The sequence below is a fragment of the Plectropomus leopardus genome, chromosome 15, assembly GCF_008729295.1.
Source record: "Plectropomus leopardus isolate mb chromosome 15, YSFRI_Pleo_2.0, whole genome shotgun sequence".
In the NCBI taxonomy this organism is placed as follows: domain Eukaryota; kingdom Metazoa; phylum Chordata; class Actinopteri; order Perciformes; family Serranidae; genus Plectropomus; species Plectropomus leopardus.
Window position 1 is genome coordinate 8,164,977 of NC_056477.1, and position 23,218 is coordinate 8,188,194.

The 23,218-nt window shown below is 40.2% G+C and overlaps 1 protein-coding gene across 1 annotated transcript in view; it reads right to left on the reverse strand.

Annotated features, from left to right (window-relative positions):
- Positions 1-3,229: 3,229 nt before the first annotated feature.
- Positions 3,230-23,218, reverse strand: part of LOC121954373 (AT-rich interactive domain-containing protein 5B-like) — a 101,694-nt gene continuing 81,705 nt past the window's right edge. The window contains 7 exon segments of the mRNA XM_042501829.1: positions 3,230-4,259; positions 4,261-4,976; positions 4,979-5,348; positions 5,350-5,739; positions 5,927-6,137; positions 18,578-18,675; positions 19,694-19,746. Of these exon segments, the coding sequence (XP_042357763.1) occupies positions 3,768-4,259; positions 4,261-4,976; positions 4,979-5,348; positions 5,350-5,739; positions 5,927-6,137; positions 18,578-18,675; positions 19,694-19,746 (2,330 nt within the window). The 3' untranslated portion in view covers positions 3,230-3,767.

Below are 23,218 nucleotides of genomic sequence, written 5' to 3' on the forward strand. Positions count from 1 at the left end.
TAATCAGTGTAGATTGTTTTGAGTTGCAGAGTGTTGGAAATATCAGCCGTAAATATGTCTGCCTTCTCTCTAATATAATGGTACTAGATGGCATTCTGCTTGTGGTGCTCAAAGCGTCAAAAACATACAAATTAAAAACTCAACAGTAATGTGTCTTTCCAGAAATCATGACCCGGTTACTCAAAATAATTTACAGATCTTGTTGTGAGCACTTTCATGTAGGAACTAATTTCTTTCTACCAAACTACACTCGCCAAACGTATCATCGCCCAGAAGGAAGCGTGTATCTATTTCTAGCTCACCTAGCATCACTGATCTAACTAACATTACAGTTCAGATGAGGAGAACGCCATTAATGTTAACATCTCACACTGTCATGAGTAGATGCACGCTTTCTTCTGCGCAATGATATGGTTGGCGGTTGTGGATTGTTCGAAAGAAAATAGTTTCTACATGAAGCTGCTCACAACAAGGTCTGTGGATTATTTTAAGTAACCGGGTCATGATTTCTGGAAAGAGACATCGCCGTTGAGTTTGTTAGTTGTTTTTTTTTTGCGCTTTGAACACCAAAAGCTGTGTGCCATCTTTTCCATTATATTCAAGAGTAGGCAGACATCTCTGTGGCTGATATCTCCAACACTTGACAACTTACACTCAAACAATGTAGACTGCTAATAAGCTCTACAGATAAAATGAAACATATTTATTTTTGATTTTGGGGTGAACTGTGATCTAGCGAGCATGTGATCTAACTGCTTTATGACTAAACAAGGACTGAATGTTTTGATCAGAGCTCATTTAATGAGCCAAATTTATATCCATTTACAGTTGGGTTTTTTTTTTTGTAATGTCTCGTATTTTCAGTTATTAATAATACATGACTGCAATAAATGCTAGATTTTTTTAAATATATTTTTTGATTAAAATGTTATGTAATTCCTTTTTTATAGCATAATACTGCCATCATCTCAATGTTACCTTTAGCATGTGAATTATTTAGACTTTAAGTAGCACTGTGTTTATGTACTAGTGAGTAGGGATACATTAATCTGGTCCTAGTGCAGAATCATTTGTGTATAGTGTAATGTACAAAAAATATCTTTGTTTCTCAAAAAGTGCAATTTTTCTCCTCACCCTCTGTTCACTCTTGTCTTGGAAGCTAACTGTTTTTTTTTTTTATTATTGCTGATCTGCAATAAAACGGCCTACATTCTACCCTGGTGAGGCTGCTTTTTTTGCTGAGCTTGGAAGTATTACTGAATATTTTTCATGGTAAAGGTTTACCAGGGGGTGGCAATAAAAGTCAAAGCATAGCTTTTATTGCAGCACAGCACACATCCCATAGAGATACATGCACTGGCACATTCCTCTACTGCAGCAAATACTGGAGAGGCTTCTCTGGCCGCAAGCCCAGAGGTAGCCTGTTGTGAAGATTAAGGCGGATGGAATCTCATAGCCAGATAATGGCATTACAATAATAAAACCCCATTCACACTGCATTTACTCCAGGAAAAAAAACATTACATTGACATTAGTACATTGGCGTTAAATATCAGTTTATTCAGCCTTTGCTATTTATCCGCAGCTCAGTTAAAGAACACAACTGGGGAAACGTGTATAGATAGTAAAATATTTTAATTAAATATACAGGAGGTCATATCATACAAAATGTCTTTATTTTTTTGTCTTGCTCGCCAGCTGGGTGATTGGTAAACAGATGGCTACTGTATCAAAAACACTTTCAGGATGCACATTAATGGAAACAACGTGGAGGAAAACAAAAGGTGGAACAAATAAAAAGAGTATCCTAATTCTTAAATCGTAGTGTTCGTTTAAGTCTAACATGATCACGGTGACCTTGAAAAAGAGCAAATAAGGACACAGCTAGATTGTGTAACCGACTTTTATACTGTTTTTGTACTATTTACAGATTATAACAGTTTATATGATAACAACCACGTGGTACTATCTACAGTGCTATTTACACAAAATAAGACGAGAGAGAGGGAGGGGTTGAATTGATCCCGTATGAATGTTCTGTACAGGAGCCAGCACTAATGCCAGTTTTACCTACACACAGCAACGTACAGTACTTAATCAGAAATGAATGTCTTTATCTAAGTATTCAGTAAAACTTTACACATAGACGCTTACAGCTTTTTTTTTCTTCTTTTGAAACACCAGACATGTTCGACTGTGTATTTCGACTATCCTGGATTGCAATTATAGTGGTTGTAAAAAGCCAGAGCAGGTGTTGTCTTTGCACCTCGGGCTACGGAGCATGGCAGGCATACTTTATGGAGTCTGGTACCTTTTCATCACTGCTAGAAAACACATAGAGCACACATGCCCTGCGGATGACAGACACCAGACCTGTGTCAATATCAACTATCAGTAAATCTTTTCTTGTTCTGACACAGTTAAGCTAAGTAAATAGAGTCATTTAAGCACAAATACTAACCATCAGGTTAAAGCATTTTTTTAAAGTTACATTTTGTGCCTTACCTATCAAGTCTGGTGTCTGAAAGCCAAGTGTGCCATATAGTTTTTGAATGCATTCAGACAAGAGTGACAGTAATAGATATTTTTCTACCCTGCTACAGGAGATAAACCTTAACAACTGTAGTGCTAACTCTAATCCAAGACTGCGAAAGGCACAGATATTTGCAAAGCAATAATATCCTAAGTGACAACATTCCTATCAAATCATACAGTGAGTCTTTTCAGCGTGTTGAATAAAAGACAAGTCTGTTTGCCAAAAAAAAAAGCTTTTCAAGTCGAGAACAAAAAGATGAAATGCTGATTTCTTGTGGTGAGCATTCCACAGCAGAAGGCTGCTTCATTATGCTGGCCCTACAGACAAAAACAAGCTGCTACAGTCTACTCATCACAAGGGGGTTTTGGGATCAAATTACTTTCAATCTAGAAAGTAAAAAAAAAAAAAAATATTAAAATGTCTTTTCATTAACTCTAACAAAAAAACATTCGTGATTTGTCAACAGATTGAACTGCTCGTTGTATGATCTGAAATATTTAACGAATAAAAACCTGAACTGAGTGAGTCTACAGTACATCTGTTACACACAGCACCTCTGAATGTTATGATAAAACGATCTCATGTCATGCAGCACCGCAGTGAGTGTCTGTGCCGAGGAGTCCAGGTGGATTTACTGTGGCACAACAGCTTTCAGCGTGGAGACATGTAAACAGATGCAACACCACCGCTGCCTAAAGTGTAATAATGCACTAAACAGCTGCTGAACATGACGGTGAACGCACCTCTAAAAGTTATATAAAGAATTTCATCGACGCTGTCGTGTTACTTGTTACTTAGTGTTTTTAAGCAAAAAAGTTTAGCCCTCAGACGCAGTAAACAAATGGCTTTTCTCTGTTGCCCTCCACTTTTCACACGTTCCAGAGCAACAACCTGACTCATGGTGACTGAGAGCGGCAAACTGATTTGTGAGCACATACACATGAGCATTGTGCAAATAAGGATACAACAACAATAACAAAAAAAGATACAGTAAGTGGTGATACAAAATAAAGAACAGTGCAAAGTATATAAACAAATGCATACACAAATAAAAAAAAGAAATGGAATTTTCAGTCTGCCTGACTGATGAGTTTTAAGTCTGTAATCAGCCAAAGTTTTATAATCAGTGTTTGTTTTTCGACTGAGCCACAATCCCCGAGCAAGAGAGACAGAAAGAGAAGCTGAAAAAGTTTTTGAGGATGAAGAGGGAGAAATAAATCATCCTTTCTCCTCACAGTCTGGTGCTGGGGTGTACCGAGGACAGCTGAGGAGGTGGGAGGGTGGAGAGAGGGTACAGGTGGTGCAGCAGGTCCCCGTATAGCGCCGCCCCGCCTGGGTGCCTGTAGAAGTGGTGCGGACTGGGACTGGCGGCGAGCAGCTGCCTGTGGAGCATCATGGAGTGGAAGGCTAGCGGGGGGACGAGGGGGGACACTGCTGACTGGCTCTTTAGGTACTGCTGCAGACCCGGGTGCTGCTGGAGCCCGTCCTGCGCCCCGGGGGACACCAGGCTGCCGGGTGGGTACATGGCAGTGTAGAGGGGTGCGGCGTGCGGTGGAGGGTAGGTAGTTGTTGGGTGGCCCTCAGGGAGATGGTTGTTGAGGTGAACGGCGTGGGCTGGCTCAGCTGGTTTTAGCTCTTCGGGGTCACTGCGTCGAACTGCGCCGGCAGGGTGGATTGGCGTCACAACACGGACTTTACGCTCTGGGACCTCCTCGCTTTCGGGGCTCCGCAAGACTCCGTTTGCTGGGTCGATTGGGGCTGGTGAGGGACGAATCGCCTGAAGCTTTCGGGCTGGGAAATGGCTGCGAGGACTCGGCAGGGCTCTGTTTGGAGGGAGAGATGGTCATAGGGGGAACTCTGCATGCCTTCGGGTGGGAATCCAAACCTATGATGGGATAAGGGAGATTGCAGAAGGAAGGCTTGGAGAAGGAGGACACCCTCTGAGAGAGAGGTTTGGAGATTGTAAAGTCTCTTGGCTCGTCGTCCGCCTCTCTCCTCTCTGCATGTGTTTGAGTCCTGTCACTATAGTGAGATCTGTACGCCAAGCCCTCTTGCTCTAGGCCACCACAGACAAACCCCTGGCTGCTCTCGTGGTCCCTGGCGTAGCGCTCTCGCCGATCTCCGTTGGAGTAGCCAACCATCCTCTCCTGGCTCAGGCAGCTCTCAGTTTGCCGGTACAGACTGTGGAGGTGCGGGGAGGAGTAGCAGTCGCCTGTGTAGCTCCGAGGCTGAGCGCCCTGGAGTAACGTCTCCCCAGCATTCTCAGCACCATCTTGGGCGTGCGTTCTGGGGAGATACGGCTGCCACGGCGGATTGACTTGTGGCTGGAGATGATGGCTCGTCCGGCAGCTGTAAGTCTCTGAGAGCTCCCCGGCGGCGCTCCTCTCTGCGGCAGCTTGTTGGTGAGGCTTACTGCTCTGGGCGTGCTGGATGACTGACGCCTAAAAATTGGCGCTACCTCCGGGATGTTGTCCGACGCACACCTCTGTCCCGCCACCTCCTCCTCGCCCTTTCTTTTCTCCTTCTCAGCCACTGATATGACAGGGAGAGAAGACGCCACCGTATGAGGCTGAAGAGAGGACGTAAAGGAGAAAGGGTTGGACTCGCACACTTGGGAGAGGAGCTTCTTTTTGGCTAAAGGAGACATGACTCCCTGGCTGGCTTTGCAGTAGGCCGCCGTCTGTGCGGGGCTCTGGGTCGACTCCTTCTTAATGACCCCATAGTCTTCTTTCTCAGGGTAGGAATCTGAGCTCAAGTCTATACACTGTCTATCTGCCTGCTTACACATTGGTAACACTTTCCCCACTCTCCCCGCCGTGACTTTCTATGGAGTCTTTGACCCTAGACGAGGGCTCCGGCAGAGCGACAGGTTTGTTCGGATCCCAGCGGTGAGGCAGATAGGGGTTTTTGGGAATGAAATGCCCTTCAGTCTGCTGTTCACAGGAGAGTTTTGCTTGCAGGGCCTCACTGATTTGCCTCCACTCAGGCTGGGGACCAGCGTGGAGGGGTAGACCTGCATGTGGGGCTCTACAGACCGGCTCTTTGGGGCAGAGCGAAGACGGCTGCTCCAACGCCAAGGACTCCTCCTTCTTTAGAGTAAGATGTAACTCTTCCTCCTCTATTACAATTGGCTCATCTCTTAGAGACACCTCCTGTTTTATGGCTGCGGACAGCTCGTGATTCTCCTTCTTCCCCTTGGAGTCCTGCACGCAGAAAAATGATAGTTGTTTCACAAAGTATAATAAACAGGACACTCCTATATTTTCTTATTATCTGGCAATTTCAAAGATAAGAAGACAAAGGGTGAAGCAGTCATGTGAAAGCACAGGGAGATTCAAATTGAATTTCGAGCATGGAGGAATCCTGATGAGGCAGAAGTCTGTGACTGACCTGTGATTGTTCTTGGCCTTTCACTGTCTCCCCTCTGTCCTTTTTACTCCCCAGCTTGGGATTGTTGGGGCCTTTGAGTTTCTTGGCCCCAGCTCCTTTGGCTTTGGCTCCTGAAGCCTTGTCTTGGCCGCCCTCCTGCTTCCTGGGTTTGGCCAAGGGGAGGGGTTTGTCATGTTCGCCTTTAATGTGCCTCTCATAGGGAAGGAGGAGCCTGAGGAAGAATGCCGGCAGAGGAACACAGATGAGCTTGCGGTACGATAATGTTATGCCATGTCACGCTTGAGAGGAACAATTACTAATTCATGTTTTTGTTCCTCATACACAAACAGAAATTACTATTAACCAAACAGTCATTTTAGACAGAAAAATAAACACAACTATGCGGTGAAGACCTGTTGCCACAACGTGTTTGATCTTTTTAATCTATATTGTCATGTAAAATAAAGGCATTTTAATTTTTGCACAAGCTGTACAGTGTGCATGGATCATTTTTTTTTTCTTCAAAACTTTATTTTATAGGTTTTTCAGTCAATATACACACAAAAACTCAAACACACATACTCCACCCAACCCGGACCCCTAAAAGGTAAAAATAAATTGGGTAACAAACAAACAATTAAGCAACTAAATAAACAGGTAAAAAATAATAATAATAATATAAATAAAATAGATTAATTAATTAAAAGAAATGAGAGTACAAAATTATAAAACAATACAAATAACAGAATAATAATTAGAATAATAGATTAATAAAAATATATATGTAAAAACAAAATGAAAATAAATAATAAATTACATGAAAACAAAGGGCCATTGATTTGTTATCAAAATGTAGAACCACAAAACTGCTATTGTGTTTATGAAAAATTAGTATGAGTGAGTATGAGTGAATTCTACAAAGGGGAGCCAGGTGTCTCCAAATTTCAAGACGTACTGCTTTTACAGTATTAAAGATATCACTTCTTTTATCCAATCTATGAATGATAGTTGTGATTTTAATTGGCTTCAAGTGAGGCAAACGGCACAGAATAAACTTGGGGTGTAGAGATGTCTATGCCCTCACTGAGAACTCGCTTCTGATCAGTTTTGAAGGAGACTTGCATTTTATATTTTTATATTTTTTTGATTGAGAGAATACTTCACTTGTGCAATGAGCCCTTGACAAGATGAAATATACACAACTGTACATTTGAACATCATGATGTGGGGTAGGTGAAGCATATTTTTCTTTAAACTAGGGGTCTAAAATGTCATGGAGGGTCTTGAAGCCTACAGAATTTTAAGGGTGTATAAAAAACTTATTCTCAAAAAATATACATTAGGCCTATATCTCAGCACACGGCACTTGCTCAGCATCTGAAATTCTTGATTATACTAATGTTTCGCTCCCTCTGGACCTTCGTCCGGAGCATTTAACACAATTTCTTACATCAGTGATCTTAAATAGATACTGGTCTGCCCTTTTCATGTGCACAGGTATGGGACAGTTGATCACCTGTGGGTGTGTTTCTCAATAATTGACAGCAACATGTGTACCATCTCCAGGTTCAGATATCTCCCTGCTGCAGCACAGTTAAATTAAATGATGTTATCAAGCAGCTTCAGGAGTTCATAACGAGCTGATCATTTGAGTCAGCGGTGTTGAAGCAGGGAGAGATCTAAAACAAGCAGGATGAGTGGTACTCGAGGAGAGGTTTGGGAAACACTGGTCTAGAGGAAATTTATTGGAGTGAAAGTATAGATTTTACTCAAGAAATGTATTGGAGTAAAGTGACAGTCGACAGAATTATGAAAACTCAAGTTGAGTACAAATACTCCTAAGAAGTATTTAAGTATTGTACCCATCTGTCACATTAAATTTCATTTATACAAAAAGATAAAACAAGGGAACAACAGAAACACAGAAAAATCAGACTGTTTACAAGATTATTAACAAAATATGCTGATCTTATAAATGAACATATTTGGCCTTGCTACCAAAATAAATAATTCAAATTTGTTTGTACCTAAAAAATATCAGGAAAACTCATCTCTGATGTAACATTCACAGGAAATAATTTGCTAAAAATGCATTCAAAGTGCATGTTTTACACAACTTCCTGCAGTTGTGTTTTCGTTATTTGGATGAATTGTACAATTTACCAGTTGTTCTGCATTGTTATTGTTATGTATTACATATAATATGAAATATCCATAAAATATGTCAATCAGTCAGGAGTTGTCAGTTTACTTAATGATAAAAAAATGGGTCCCTTAAGGAACAAGGTTGAGAACCACTGTTCTCAGCAAACCACCTTGCTTTTTTGAGACCCCATACGTAAGTACAAAAAACCACATAAGTGTTTTGTTTGGTAATAACAAAAACAGAACTAGCTGCAGCAGGCATGCAGAGTATCAAGTGCCTCCCTATAAAACCTCCTTGTTTTAATACGTGGTGAGCATTAACAATCCTATTGTAATTAATCTTGGTTAGGGGAAATCCAGGTTCAGATAGGTGCCAGAGTTTGTGTGTGTGTGTGTGTGTGTGTGTGTGAGAGAGAGAGAGAGAGAGAGAGAGAGAGAGAGAATGAGAGTAACCAGTCATCTCCTGCTGAGACAGATCACATTTCATATTCGTTAAACCTTGAGAGGAAAGAATATGTGTGCAAGTGTGTAAAGCTCATGTGATCGGGAATGAAAAGGAGGAAAAACGTCTGGAAGAATCAAAATCAAAACCTCATAGCATATAATATCTAATAATTTAATACACAAATATGATTAATCGCAGAAGCCATTAAAGTGGTTACAGTCATAAAGTATTTCAGCTGGTAACAGTACGCTCCAGTTTTTTAACACACCGTGCACTGACGTGATTAAATGCAGCAGAGCTGCATATGCTCCAACTTAATTAAGCCCATACTAAGTGACAGGGACCATCCTGTAAAAAAAAAAAAAACATTAAAACTATTTTTGACTTCTGTTATTTCTCTTCTGAATACTTCCCAAGTCAATTTTCCGTATCTGATGTCATAACTAATGGGAACATTAAGATCTGGATAACATAACAATACCCATGTGTAAAATAATGACATGAAGAAACCAGCGAGGGAAACTTTTAGACTTTTATTGCTCTGAAAAGAAAATGGAAATTGGCACTAGACCAGAAATAAGAAACGCTGTGGAAGAGGAAACCAAGACAACTGAAAAACTACAACACACTCCAAAACTTCAATAAGCCCCTCTGAAAATCTCTCCAGCTCCTCTGTCAGGTTTTTACAATAACAATCCATAAAAGCCAGACAGAAACATGACTTTCTCAGTCATGAGAAAAAATAAGGTCTTCTCGTGTAACGACAAGAGACGGTTGCAGTATTCCTTTTAAGGGACATGGCGGTTAAAACAAACAATGAATCAAGAGCTGTTTCGCCTCCTCTTCAAAAGGAAGAAAAAAAAGCCTCAGAGAGTTCAAGAGGCTCTGTGGGATTTTTTGTTATTTTCCCTCTGAACAAAAGTGCTGGCAGGGAAAGCGGTGAAACTACATTTCATACAGCTGGTCTGGCACCAGGCCCCAGGCCAAGAAAGGAAATGTACTATTAAATGTGACTTATTGGAAAGACGGAGAGCAAAGAGGTTGTGAAAGAGAAGAGGGGAGGGAACAAGAGCGAAAGGAAAAAGAAACAGAGGGTAAGAAAGAGGAGATAATGACATGTTAATGAAGAGCAAAAATGATTCTGAATGAAAGAAGATAAAAACAGGCGACCTTTTTAACTTTAAAATAGCAGCAGAGGTAATTTATTACAAACAGAAAAGAAGTTCTCAGGCTTTCTATTAATAGACATTACTGCAGAAAAAGGGCAGGTAGATTATGAAACTGTATATACAGTATACGAGGGTGCACTGCTGACTATCACAATGATCTGTGGGAAAGAGACGGCTGCCTTGGCCCGGGTCAACTTTATGGAATGTCAATATGGGGTGGGGGGGGGGTGTCACAGGCCCGGATAATGTAAGAGCTGAGCCCGGGAAATTACTGGAGCCTTAAATAGTTCCAAATGGAAAGGCTAAGATAACTGAGAAGAAAGCAAGAAAACTAAAAAAATCAGTTTCAGGAAGTCCCACACATTGTCAGCATTATTTGCTTTGTTACACTTATGATTAAAGAAGGAATTTTACTGATATAAAAGAGGGGTCCGCACATAAAAAACTAGGCCATCTATGCAGCAAATAATTTTGAAATTGGCGCTACATGACCAGAGAAAACAGAGAAAAAGGGTTTTTGTTCATGAGCAGGGATGTGTCTAGGGAGTGACCTGGGATTGCACCCTTGAAATCTGGTTGGCCACCACATTATGACTGCCTATCTGTCCAGTCCGTCTGAACTATCTGACAAGTAAACTGAATTTTCATTTAGTAGGTGCAATTCAATTTTAAAAGGATAGTTCACCCAAAAATGAAAATTTGGTCACTATCTTAGTTTTATAGTCCACAAAACATTTTCAGAGTTTCAAGAAGGCGTTGCAAACATTTCTCAAACAATTGAAGCAAATGGTGACCAGAATTTAAAAAAAGCAACATAATAAAACCACAACATGTCTCCAAACTGCTCACACAAAGTAATACAAGTGTCCTGAAGCCCCGAGGTGCCAAGTTGTTTTGAAAAATGTTTACTGGCATCATGTTTTTAGCCTTCCTGTAGCCTGCAGCTCCTAATGTGGGAGCCGCGTCAACGTATGGGCAAGACCATCGACAAACAAATATTTTTAAAAAAGCTAGGCAGAGGGACTTGCTCATTGTCTAGTTTAAGCAAAGAAGTGGTGTGCTTTTCCATTTTTTTCTGTCTTTAATTTTTTTGTCACTGTTTCCTGTTTTTGTGTATGCTGTAGTATCTGTCTTTAAATGTGTGAAAAATTGTTGTTAAATTAAAGAAAAAAAGAAATAGGGAAAATTTTTATTTCTAATTATTATTATTACATATTTAAAATTATGTTACATAATTGTTATAATTTTTTATGTCATTTACTGCTTTGTGTTTTGTTTAGTGTCATTTAAAAAAAATTCTAATATTTTATATGATTTTCTTCCTTGCTAATTTTTGGTAATGTCTTCTCCTCATTGACTTTTCCCATGTTTTTACAGAAATCTAGCCAATTTGCACGTTTCAAAGGGTTAACCAAACCTGTAGCCTATAAAAAAAATTCTGTTTTTAAGTAGGACTTTCAATTCAAAGAGCGTTTACAGTTTTATGTAAATTTAAAGAAATGGCTGAATAAGCAGAGAATATTCAGGCTGCAGGGCCTGTATTTCCATTTTTAGCTTGTGTTTAAAAAAAAAAAGAAAATCATAATAGAGTCCTCAGTGTGAACTGGAGTAATTTCAAGTCGTGTATATATAAACTTAGTCATGATCATGTAATATAGCACCCATAATACAATACCACTTATATAAGTAGCAATTTCCTCCAAGGAAGGGGAAGGGTTGAGCTTGGCAGCCACTGCATCAGTTGAAAGAGAGCCAGGTGCAGTTAGTGATTACAGCCACTGGAGGGCGTGTGCTGCACTGACAGATTCCAGGAAGGAATTTCATTAAAGCAGGAGAGGCAACATTTTTATGAGGTCAATAAATACTTAACTTCCTCTCATGCCAATTTATCACGAGGCTTTTGTTTAAGCAGCCATTTTCCGTGTTGATAACAAGCAAGTAAAATATGCAGTGAAGAGATTAAACATTAAATAAGCACACAGACAATGTAATTAAGTTTAAAAATTATTGCTTCTTTATATTTATATATAATGCATTATATCTGTGTGAGATCAATAGCAGTGTAAAGCACAACATTAAACCACAACTGTCAACTAAGCATGTCTTTGAAATAATGGATTGCACACGAAGCACCTCCCCCCAAAAAAACACAAACTTGGCAAAAACAAGGTGACTTTACCAGCAATGTGCTGCTCTCATCTGAGTTTTGTGTTACAGGAACAAGCAGCGTGTGTGAGAATCCAAGAAATGCCTAAGTCACCAAATAAGTGGAAAAAGCCTGCGGGCTGTTCCATTTCAACAATTTCCCTCCCATCCGTGCTGAAATTAATTTTAACTGGTGTTGTGTTAAGATCACAAGAGCTGCTTGGAGTGTTAAAAAAAAGGGAAACTATTTGAGGAGCTGGTGGACAAACCCTGGGGGCTGTAGAGAGATTCAAAGGAAGGCAAATGACTTACAAGCATGCGAGGAAAAGAGAATGAAATAAAAGCGATAAAATCTAAATGCAATGATTTAAGCATCATCACAAAACAATAACTGCTGCAGAGAAAGAGGGAGACAAGATGCCAGCAGAGGGGATAAACACACATTGTAGCTGCTCCCTCTGCTTTGGATTCGTGCCTCAAAGCCCCTCTTTTGTCTCGAAGCCAAACCACTTGAGGTGACCCTCATTCATGCAGTTAAAACAGGAGGGCAGCGCAGGAATGTATGAAAAACTTAAGTCCTTTGTCAAGTCTGAAAATACCAGATTTAAAATGACCTCTACTGTTCCCCCGGGGTTTGCTCTCATTAGCTGCTGCCGCAGCAGCTCGCTGTAAATGCTCGCCATAGCAGGTGCGAGCCAAGAGTGCTAACTGTTTAAAATAAATGTGGGCTCTTCTCCGCATAAAGACACACTCAAGAATTAATATCCAAAAATATACAGCATATGTTCCCTCTTGCTGCCCGTCAGTGGGCCGAAATCTCTGTGAGAATGTCATTAATTTAATTTGCTACACTGAACTAGTTATTAATCTCAGTAGACTTGAATAGATTCTCATACAGTCGATTGCCTGTCACACGTCAGTGGCGTAATTTGTGATTTCTCATTGCCACCAGGGAAAGAAACCTTGGACCTTTTGATTAAATTCCCACACATAAAGAAATCATCCGATACTGTGATTTGTTACATCGCTGCAAAAAAAAAACCAAAAAAAAAAAACCGAGGTTTTATCAGTGAATGCTCAATGAAGCATTTTGTTCTTCAGGAAAGCTCTCAGAGGTTAAAATAGCTGCCTGCTATTTTAGTGTAAAGAACATGCAGCTCTTTGGCTGCATTCCCACTGAATCTCAGCGTCAGAGTCATGCATGTACAAGGAATGCGGCTTTTGATGTAGACAACATGTTGAGACATTGTTTATAGTGTTGAGGAATGCTGGCAGATATTATACAATCATGTTGTCATAGTGGAAGTTCTCTCCTACATTATTTCTTAATAGGGTGAAGTCAGGTAAAATGGGGCACTTTTTAGTGGATTATGAAGAGAACTACCTAAAACTGTGAATACTACCTTAAATGTTACTTTCAGAACTTGTTATGGTCCTCTGCTCTAGAAAATATGATGATACATAAATAATTTAGAAACTTTGAACCTTCAAATACATCAAGATTCCTGACCTCACTCCGAGGTCATGTTGAGGTAAAAATGTGACATCTAATAAGATAAAAATGGGACAATCATGTTTGTTTTTTAAATTGTTAAACCCATTAATCAGTTCAGTCACTAAATCATGAAACAGAGTTTACAGAGACAAGGCGAGTCAAATTCAAGCACTTTTAAATATTTTCCCTAACACTAATTTTTATTTTCAAGGATTCAATAGTTTTTTCCAAAACCATCAGTTGCAAGAATATTGTCCAAATTCGTAGAAAGAGCTGCAAGGCTGTAAAGCTGTGATCAGCGTGGTTCAGCGTGATAATGTTCTGTAGTCTTGTTAAGCCACTTGTTAGCAACCAAGACACACAAAAGCTTAAAAGCTGCGAGTAGGGTTATGTCTATTTTTAGCATTCTCACAAAAACCCACTTAAAAAAACCTTGACTTTAATACAAGGGAACCAGAGGTTTTCCAGGTTTTAGGGTTCTCTACTGTGGCTGTCGTGGACTCACTGCATCGTCTTTAATATTTTTTAAGTGACAAAAATGCTAAAAAATACCTATGATATGACAGGTTGGCATACAATAACATAAATCATGAATTTATGGCACCTGGTAGCTTAAAAACATGCATGTTTCACTGAAGAAAAAATGCCCAATTTTACCTAAATTTTTTTTTTTGCAGTTTTATCTGAATGCATTCTCATACTCGTACTTTACGCCCGTACTTTCCAAAAAAATGATTGTTTCATGCTAGGCCCATTTGCAATTACAATGCAATAACATGTTCAGTGACCCATCAGACTTGCATAAAATCACACAAACAGCTCCATAAATCAGTAAAAATGTGTGCAAAGCTACATAAAAAGTAGAATATATTTAGCCTTATTTTAAGCAGCTAGAACCAGTGGTATTTGTCCCACTTTACCTGATGTCCCACGTTACCTGACTTCACACTATTGTATCATTTCTGCTTGCTCATTAAAATCTGTTTCTCTCTTTGGCTCTCTCATGTTTGGGAATAAAAAGCAGGTGGAGGTGATACTCCCTGCCCACCCACCACCTCTTATTGTAATCCCTCTGCTTTAGAACAAGACACCGGAGTAATTGAAATCTGTGTTTGAGCTACAGTATTAAGCTAAAGTGTAATGCGCCACATTTGATGTATCTGCAATACAGCAAGGACAATGCAGAGAGATGCTGACGAGTGCAAGATACTGAGCATCCAGCAGAATAAAATTTAAAAAAACTCTCCCCAAATCTGAACTCTATTCTATTATAATTCTGTGTATGAATACTGGCTCAAGGTTTCCTGATAATTATGAGCAGCACATGTATTTTTATAGCTGGAGAGCAGCTTTAGTGAATGCAGAGGAACATCGATACCAGGAGGAATGAATAAAGGCGGAATCAATAAAACATCTAGTCCGCTAAAATTGGAACAGGCACGCATCCGTCTAAGAAGAATCTGCATTTGAGGATATTTCGCAGGCCGCAGACTCTGCGTACAGTACATGTGGCAAACATCTAATACTTTAAAGATGAAATGATCTAATCCAAAAGCCCTCATCTGCGCTCTCTGCTATTGCCCAAAAACCTCAGAGTTTTTAAATAGCAAATGATTCTAAATTGCTTCTCTGTTGCCATGGATACCCCCCTCCCCTCCCATCCCAAAAAAAAATCCCCCCTCCCCTCCTCTCCCACCCCAATACCAACCCCGTTGTGCAATTACATTAGAGTGCCAAGCATGGTGAGGTATTAAAAAATCAGTAACAGGCAGAAATGAACAGAGATAGTGAAATGTGATGTTTCTGTAACAAGAGATCACGTAGGAAACCAGGAAGATTAAATATGTAGGAGCTGTTAAAAGGCGCTGACCTGTATAATGAAAGAAACAGCATGAGGGGGGGGGGGGGGGGGGGGGGACGGGGGGGGGGGGGAGGGAGGGGGGGGGGGGGGGGGGGCATGGAGAAAATGGCACAGCACAGAAGCAAAAGGCAGTCTATTTCAAGGTTATTGATGCCATCTTTTTCATGACCTCATTTTTAATTCAGAGCGCTGGGCCCTGACAGCTAATCTCGGGAAACAGTTTAAATAAATATCATTAAAGCTTCCCCGTAGCTGCAGCGGCAGACCTTGGCTTGGACATTTCTGCATTGATTTTCCCCCCGCGCGCTAATGAACGGCACTCGGCGACTAAAAAACAGTAACTTTGAAAATTACAATTAGCTGAGGTTATCTCCTGTTCAATTCCAGCCATGTAACTCCATTACTACCAGTGATTACTACCTGCTCCTGGACAGCATAAATATAGTGATTATGCCCCTGGCTCCATCTTTCACAAAAACATCTCCTAGGAAACCATTTCATATGATTTTACTATTAGGGCTGTAAAGGGATAATGTGTATAATTTAAAAAACAAGAGCTGAATGCTTGTGGACATCCACAGTGTTTAACCCACATAACACCAAGACAGCCAAAAATATCCACTTAATTTAAAGCAATTATGACCTGAAATATTGTTTCCTTTTCTTCCTAGTGGCTCGAGACTCTACATTTCCTGTTCGACTGTACTTTGGCCCCGCTGAGACAAATCAGAAGTGATGCTTGTGAGAGGAGAGGAAAACTTAAGTGTTGTTCCAGTTTGTACATTCCTCCCTGTGAATTATATTTCTGTAGCACATTGACTAATGATTAAAGGTGGAAACAAAGACGCCTCTGGGGAACAAACACACACTTCAGCGAGCCCACAAACAGCCTCATTCATCATGCGGAGAGAATGGCCGTGTTTGCTGAGTTAATACAATGAAGCTAATTGCCCTCCAAGCAGCCCAAACACCGAGGCTCAGCTAAAATTATTCCCCTGAATGGAAACTCGCTCAGCTTCAGCTGATCTCTCTCTCCTTTCTCTCTCTTTCTCTCACACACATGCCCCACCACCTCCACCCCTCCCTCGTACACCTTCTCTCTCCGTCAGCCTGATATTCACTGCAGTGCGTGGATATTATTGCTTTGTATTGATTCAGCATTATTTTCTCTCAGCTGCTTCTCGGTGGCTGGAGACGGAAAGGCCAGCGCAGCAGCAGTCACACCTCAGTGCTTCCCCCACAGTTACGTCCCCCCCCCCCTCACCCCCGCCTGTCTTCCTACGACCCTATTTACACCTTATAAACTGCCGTAGCTCCTCACATCTGGCTTCAAAGTCATTTCTTGGCAGAAGCGCATCATAATGATGTCACAAAACAAGCATCAAAGACGTGTTCTGACTCTTGCAATAAAATGATATTTGGCCAGCATCATCTCCAGGTGTTGAAATTCATAGCTATTATTAGTATAAATAAGGATCTCATCCTTTAACTATTTAATGCCCTGCTCAAACGTTTGGTAGAGCACATTTTGAGTCACTGTATCTCAATAAAAAAAGTGTTGAACTCCAGTTAATCTGATTGAGCTATCTCTACGGCTCGGTTTAGGTATGTTATGCTAAAAAACGTGACGTCTACTAGATGTCACTGTGTCTTTAAACAGTGCCTTTTCAGTTTGGCTCGTACAGAAAGTAAAAAGAAAATTCACACCAGACATAAGTGCTCTGTGTGGTGGGATTTTCAAAGTTTAGCATATTTATCTGAATAGAGTCATGTGATTTTATGCAAAAAATAGGGTTCTTAAAGAAAGAGGGATTTAATATGTTTTAAGACCTTTTTAAAGCCACTCTGAATTAAATTTAAGCCCAATTTTATAGCGGCCAAAACTGAAGGAAAAAAACATGAATCAACATTACTTAAGATAAGGGATATTGTTGCCCAAGTTTTTATTGTAACATAAAACATGACTTTTTGGTGAAGTGAATGTGAGAGGCCATCCTTATTATTTCAAGACTTTTTAAGGATCAACGGGAACCCTGTAAGAGTTTAAATTTCCATTTTTTGTTAAATGAAAGAGTGAATTGTCACTACTGTTAACAATAAATATTATATAAGTCATTCCATTATATATTTGATGAAATTATATCAATATATTTTTTTTATATTTACCATTTCAGAGACATTTTCAAAGTACTGTAATGGTAAATATGTGTGGAAAGAATACAGCATTGATTTTTGATAATAAAGTCCCAAGGACATTAAAAAATGCAAAGAAAAAACGTTCCATTGCTTTTTTTCTCATTGAGGACTTTCAAGGGTTGAGACATATCCCTTTTTGAGGCAGGACTTAGAATGCATTTATATGCACATTGTCAACTTGTGTACAAACACAACACACTGAACAATACACTCTCACACCTATGGTTTCACAAATTTCCTGGAAAAGCCTCTGCAGTCGCCACTGCCTGTGCTTGCAAATTTGCTTACAGCTTGCAATCTTGACACAATATGAAGCTGCCCGGCTCCCTCATATGGCACTGCTGGCATATTGCTGTATTACTGACAGGTGTGTGTGTGTGTGTGTGTGCCTGAGCTGTGCTGATGCATGAACCTGCAGCAGCCGGAGGGATGTGGAGAGGGTCGCCGGCCGGCAGGAGTGACCTGCCTCATGAGTGACTGGTTATCTCTTGTTGGGGAGATCGTATTTGGCATTTGTTTAACCTTGGGAAAGTGGGCGTGTGTGCGTGTTTGTGTGCAAGCGTGTGCAAGCAGCCCTGCATAATACCCTCGCAGCTCCCTCAGGATCATATTCATATGCTTGCTTTGGTTTGGTAATACCATCTGAGTGATTATAATGTGGCGGTTCAAAATGCTGCAGTATCTGACTGAATGATTAGATGAATACATTAAAGTGGTGTTTTTCATTTTTATCCCAGTTCTGTGCACTTGCAATGCTTATACAGCGGAGATGGTAGTTACTGTATATATGTGCATCCATGTAGGTTGCTTAATAATTCAAAACTTTGCATTCATTTTGAGCTTTTAAATCCTCTTTAGCCTGCTTGTAGAGCAGCATGGGTGGAGTTTATGGCATAATTGGTTCCATAGTGGCACACAACTAATCAATTAATCCTAAAAAAAACATCTCATCATGAATTTATTTAGGTCCATGAGGAATGCATTTCTTGGTAATCCTATTAGAATCACACACCCTTACAGCTGAGACTATATGTGTAAATGCATTCTCTGAATAAGATCATTTTTTTGTCTCGTAGTGTCCTGATGTTATGAATAAAGCATTGCGAAATCATATTTGATGCAGCTGTGAGGGAGTTTACGCACTTCGGGCAACGCAAACTGTTCCATGTGTGCATGCATAATGTGTCATATATAAGTGCCGCGCATGATAACTCACCTCTCGTAGTGTCTCCGTGTACACGTGGCGGCACTTGTGCTGCTGGGGTTCCCGCCCAATTCATCATATACGTGCTTCCACTGTCTGCGGACTGTGATCTGGAGGGACGGGTGAGAAGACAAAGTGATGAGACAAAGAGAGAAAAGACAAAGGATGACATTGAGATTAATGTAGAGAAAGGAAAATTGAAAAAATATGAGGGGAAGAAAAAAAAACAAAGAGAAAAACATAAGTGGTTGACATCATTTTTGAGGTCTCGGGGAGTTACTGAGTCATGATGTTCCAGTTATTGAATCCTCAACACTCAATTCTCTAACATAATAAGCTCTGTTAACATCATGCACTCAGTTGTTCCTGCTATAACCCCCTTATCCCATAACAGATGACGGGCTGCAACACAAAACACAAAAGCTGCCACAGAGCTAACAAAGCCTCGACATGAAACGTGAGATAATCAGCTGCAGATATAGGGGTTTTAAAAAGGATATGAGCCTCAATTATATGAGCTGTATCCTGTTTATGGTCTGGTCTGGCCGTCTGTTTGGATGGCATTAAACCAGCTAGCTAATGAAGAAACAGGGCAACAAACTTGACGATTCAACGATCAAACATTGACTTCACTTTGGAAACACGTCGCACATGAATAGTGAATGAATAATCGGCAGGTGGAGCTGCCAAGTTAAATGCCTCTGCCTCATTCGTGCTCGTTTCTGACTCACATTGGTTGTACGTGCGCGTGTATGCAGTACATGTGGGTATGTATGTGCATTTCATCTCCAACATGGGAAAAAATGAGCGATTCGACCAATTTCCTTCTGACCAGTGCTGAGCTGAGGAACATGTGTTTTCCACTCGAAAGGGGGTTTTGAAACAACGGCATCATTTTTGCTAAATGTGGCTCTGAGCAAGACTTTCTTCTTGGGAAAACAGTGACTGACCTCAAGGGGCAAAAGGAGGGCAGAAAAAGAGAAGAGAGGGAGGAAAGGAGGGAGGTAGTTAGGAAAAGAGGAGGAGATAATACAGAAAAAGAAAGAGAAGGGAAACAGAAAGAGAAGAGAGAAGGGAGGGACTTCAAGGAATGAGAAGGAATAAATCACCACATATGTGAATACTTACCAACTCATATCCTCCGAGTTTCTGAGCAGCTTGAAACATTGTCCAAAGGTTGACTGTAGGAGACAGAAGACAAACAAGGCAGTCAGGAACTGAGCTGAAACACATGACGTCACATCCAGTCATTACACCACAGAGACAGAGATAAATACAGTGCTGGAGGAAGTATTTAGATCCTTTAGTAGAGTAAAAGCAGTAATACTCAAATGTTAAAATACTCATTTATGAGTTAAAGGTCCATCATTTAGGTATTACCAGAAAAATGGACTTAAATATCATGAGAAAAAGTATTAATTTTTCAGAATGGCCCCTTCCATGTGGAGATTATATTGCCTTACTGAATTATTAGTGCTGATGCATCAACCTGTAAGCAGTATTTAAAGGCAGAATGAGGAAGTTCTTCATAAAAGACTATGTATAGTAGACCCATAAAATAATAATCACATTTGACTCAAGGTGTGTAGCAGTATCTGCAGAGACTCTTCCCTCTGCCTCTATTTTCGAGACTGTCCTCCTCCAAAATGTGACCACATAGGCCAGTTGCACAAGCAGCAACTGTGACAAATATTTGTTATTATTGTTTGGCGGTGACCTCTAGTATCTATAGTTATTATGATGGGAGCAAAGGAGGAAGTCAGGTGATGTAGTGTGGAAGAGAGATGAGGTGGACTGGTCAAACAAACACATTACTTTCTTCCCGCACATGTGTATGTATCCTATGTGGAACCAAAAGTCAAGGTTGAATTATTTTCACAAAGTAATGTAGTATATGGTAGAATGTCACATGACAAGGGATCACATAATACGTTACATTATATGTTATGTGATGTTACTTTACCGTAATCTATTTTCTAACCATGTGTTTAAAATTGCAACCACTGGTCATATACCTCAACTGGAAAACAATGTCAAAATGCCGTCTAAAAGACATTGAACTCTGAAGTTGGAGAGACATTATATTTTCTTAGGGACTGAAATCGGGTTGAGGATTTTTTAAATGTCTAATGACTAAAATTTTATGTTGTGTGGATGTTAACATTTTAATAATTTGCAGACATTGGGTTTTGTTCTGCATTTGTGACTAAATGTTATGATTCTGTTTCAAGATAACAATAACATGAGACGTTTAGAAGATGTTAAGTTTGGGTTACTTGACAATTCAATTTAAAACCAAATATCAGCATCATCTGTTGTCAGTCTTCTATGTCAAATTGATGTTGGCATTAGACAGTGTCCTAACATTCAATTTTGGTCGCCCAACGTCAAAAATTAAATAAAAATTCAACCAAATATCACCATCTAATGACTTTGGAGGCTGGAATACGAGCTACTCTGTTATCTGCTGGTAAGGGCACTCATAAAAGAAACGCTCCTGTGGGTTATATTTGAGTGTAGCATTATACGACCTGTGAGGCCATATGGGTTGGAGGACTTGTTGGTATTTTGTTTTGGACGTTTCTGGGCGTCAGCGTTTGGACAGTGGTGAGCAGCCCCCAGACAAAAACAGCTCCCAGGGTGTGAGGGTGGGACTCAATAAAAACATAGTGACCAGGTGTCAGTTTGTAAGCACGCATCCAAGAGGAACCCTGGGGAGTGGCCAACTTTGAATGTTGCGTTTACAAACTGCAACTCATTCTGCCTTTAAATGTTGCGGCTGGTGAGTGGAGTTAATTTTACAAACAGTTTTGTAGTTCATTCTGTAACAGTGCACGAGATTTTATGAGGTAATGATATATTTGTAGTCTGCAAAGTAGTAACAATAGCTGTGAAATTAGATTCAACTCTATTATCAGTAGTCACATAAGGTATCAGTTTAACAAAATGCACTTTAGCATCAAACAAGATCGTACAAATTGCAGTGAAATGCATATAGATATATACAAAGACAAATTGGTGTACAAATAACCAACAGGACTACGACTGTGATATGTGCAAAATAAACAAACACAATGGGAACATCTCACAGGAGTGTAGTAATTACATATTCCTGGACTGACAAAATGAACACAGCTTTTTATCATTTCTACACAAAGCAACACTGCACTTCAGCTGAAAGGATGCAAATGAATATTGAGCACTCGTACAATCACCGCTATGTGATAAAATACAGCATATGCTTCATCCTGACAAAGAGATTTGTTAACCCTCAGCCGCAGCCTGCAGGTATGAATGAAAACCATTACGAGCATCAAACGCTTGGCAATATGCTCAAACTTCTGTTTGAACTAATGCAAATTCATTTGCATTGATTTCCCCATGCAAATATCCCATGACAGGCCATATCGAAATACAAGTCTTGTGTAACATTTTCCTAAAAATAGCCATGTAAGCTTTCAGAAAGGCTTCAAATGGCTGTCTGTCTTTGAAAGAAAATGCTTCCCACAAACAAAGAACCACAAGTTCATTGGGGGACTTTTTGTGCCAATGACATTTGTATTTGCTTTCTGTAACATCATTGTTTAACATTTTTATATGAAGGCCTATAAATAAGAAAAGGAGGCCTCGCCTGGGGAGAAATCCATCAAAATTCAATCTGTGCGTACACAAAGCCTTGCATTTGTCAAAATGACATTTTCCTATCTCCGCATTTGACAGCATTGATTTTTTCCTTCCCTCCTCTCTGCTACCGTTGTCAATGCACGGGTGGAATAACAAAGGGAGCTGGGTAGGTTTTTCTGTTTGAACTGAGCACTCCGGCGTATTGTGCTTTCTGACTGTAGAAACAGAAAGATGGTCTATTTAACTAGCTTGTTATGCATCGACTGTAATTACCACAATAGCACACGGGACTGGGAGGGAACAGAACAGATAAAGGAAATGAGAGAACATGCCTTTTCTTAGATGTCTTGTCATTAGCAATTTCTTTTCTTAATTCCCCTCTATTTGGCAGGGGCAATTATCACTGAGATAAGGATGACAAAACAGGAACACAATGCAGCCTCAATGACACACCGATGGCATGGCAATTAGACAACAAGGCTAAAAGAGGGAGACAAATTGGAACTGATGTTCACAATCACATGCTGATGCCTGAGCACTGAAGCACACATGCTTCTGGAAAACACACACACACACACACACACACACACACACACACACACACACACACACACACACACACAGAGTTACCAGTTAATCTTGCAGATCAAGGGCATTCACAATATACAATGTAACCACAACTACTCCTGTCTTATTCCTCCTCAGTCCACTCGATCTGTCATTTCTTTCAACGCCTCTAACTGCTCCCATACAACTTCAATGGCAGCAGCTGTAGAGCAAAGTCAATATTAACCAAGTGATAAAAAAATAGAAGGACAGCAGCTCGCATGAATAAACTGCAGCACAAAACTGTTTTCCTCTCCAACTGTACTGCTCCTCAAATATAACAGCCAACTATTTTCTGTCATTTCCTGTGATTCAGTGTGAATTCAGCCCCTGTGAATGGGTTTGCTCAAGTAATTTACAGACACGTTTTCCTTTTTCTTAAAAAAGCAATGACGGATTTTGCTTTTTCTCTCCTTTTCTTTT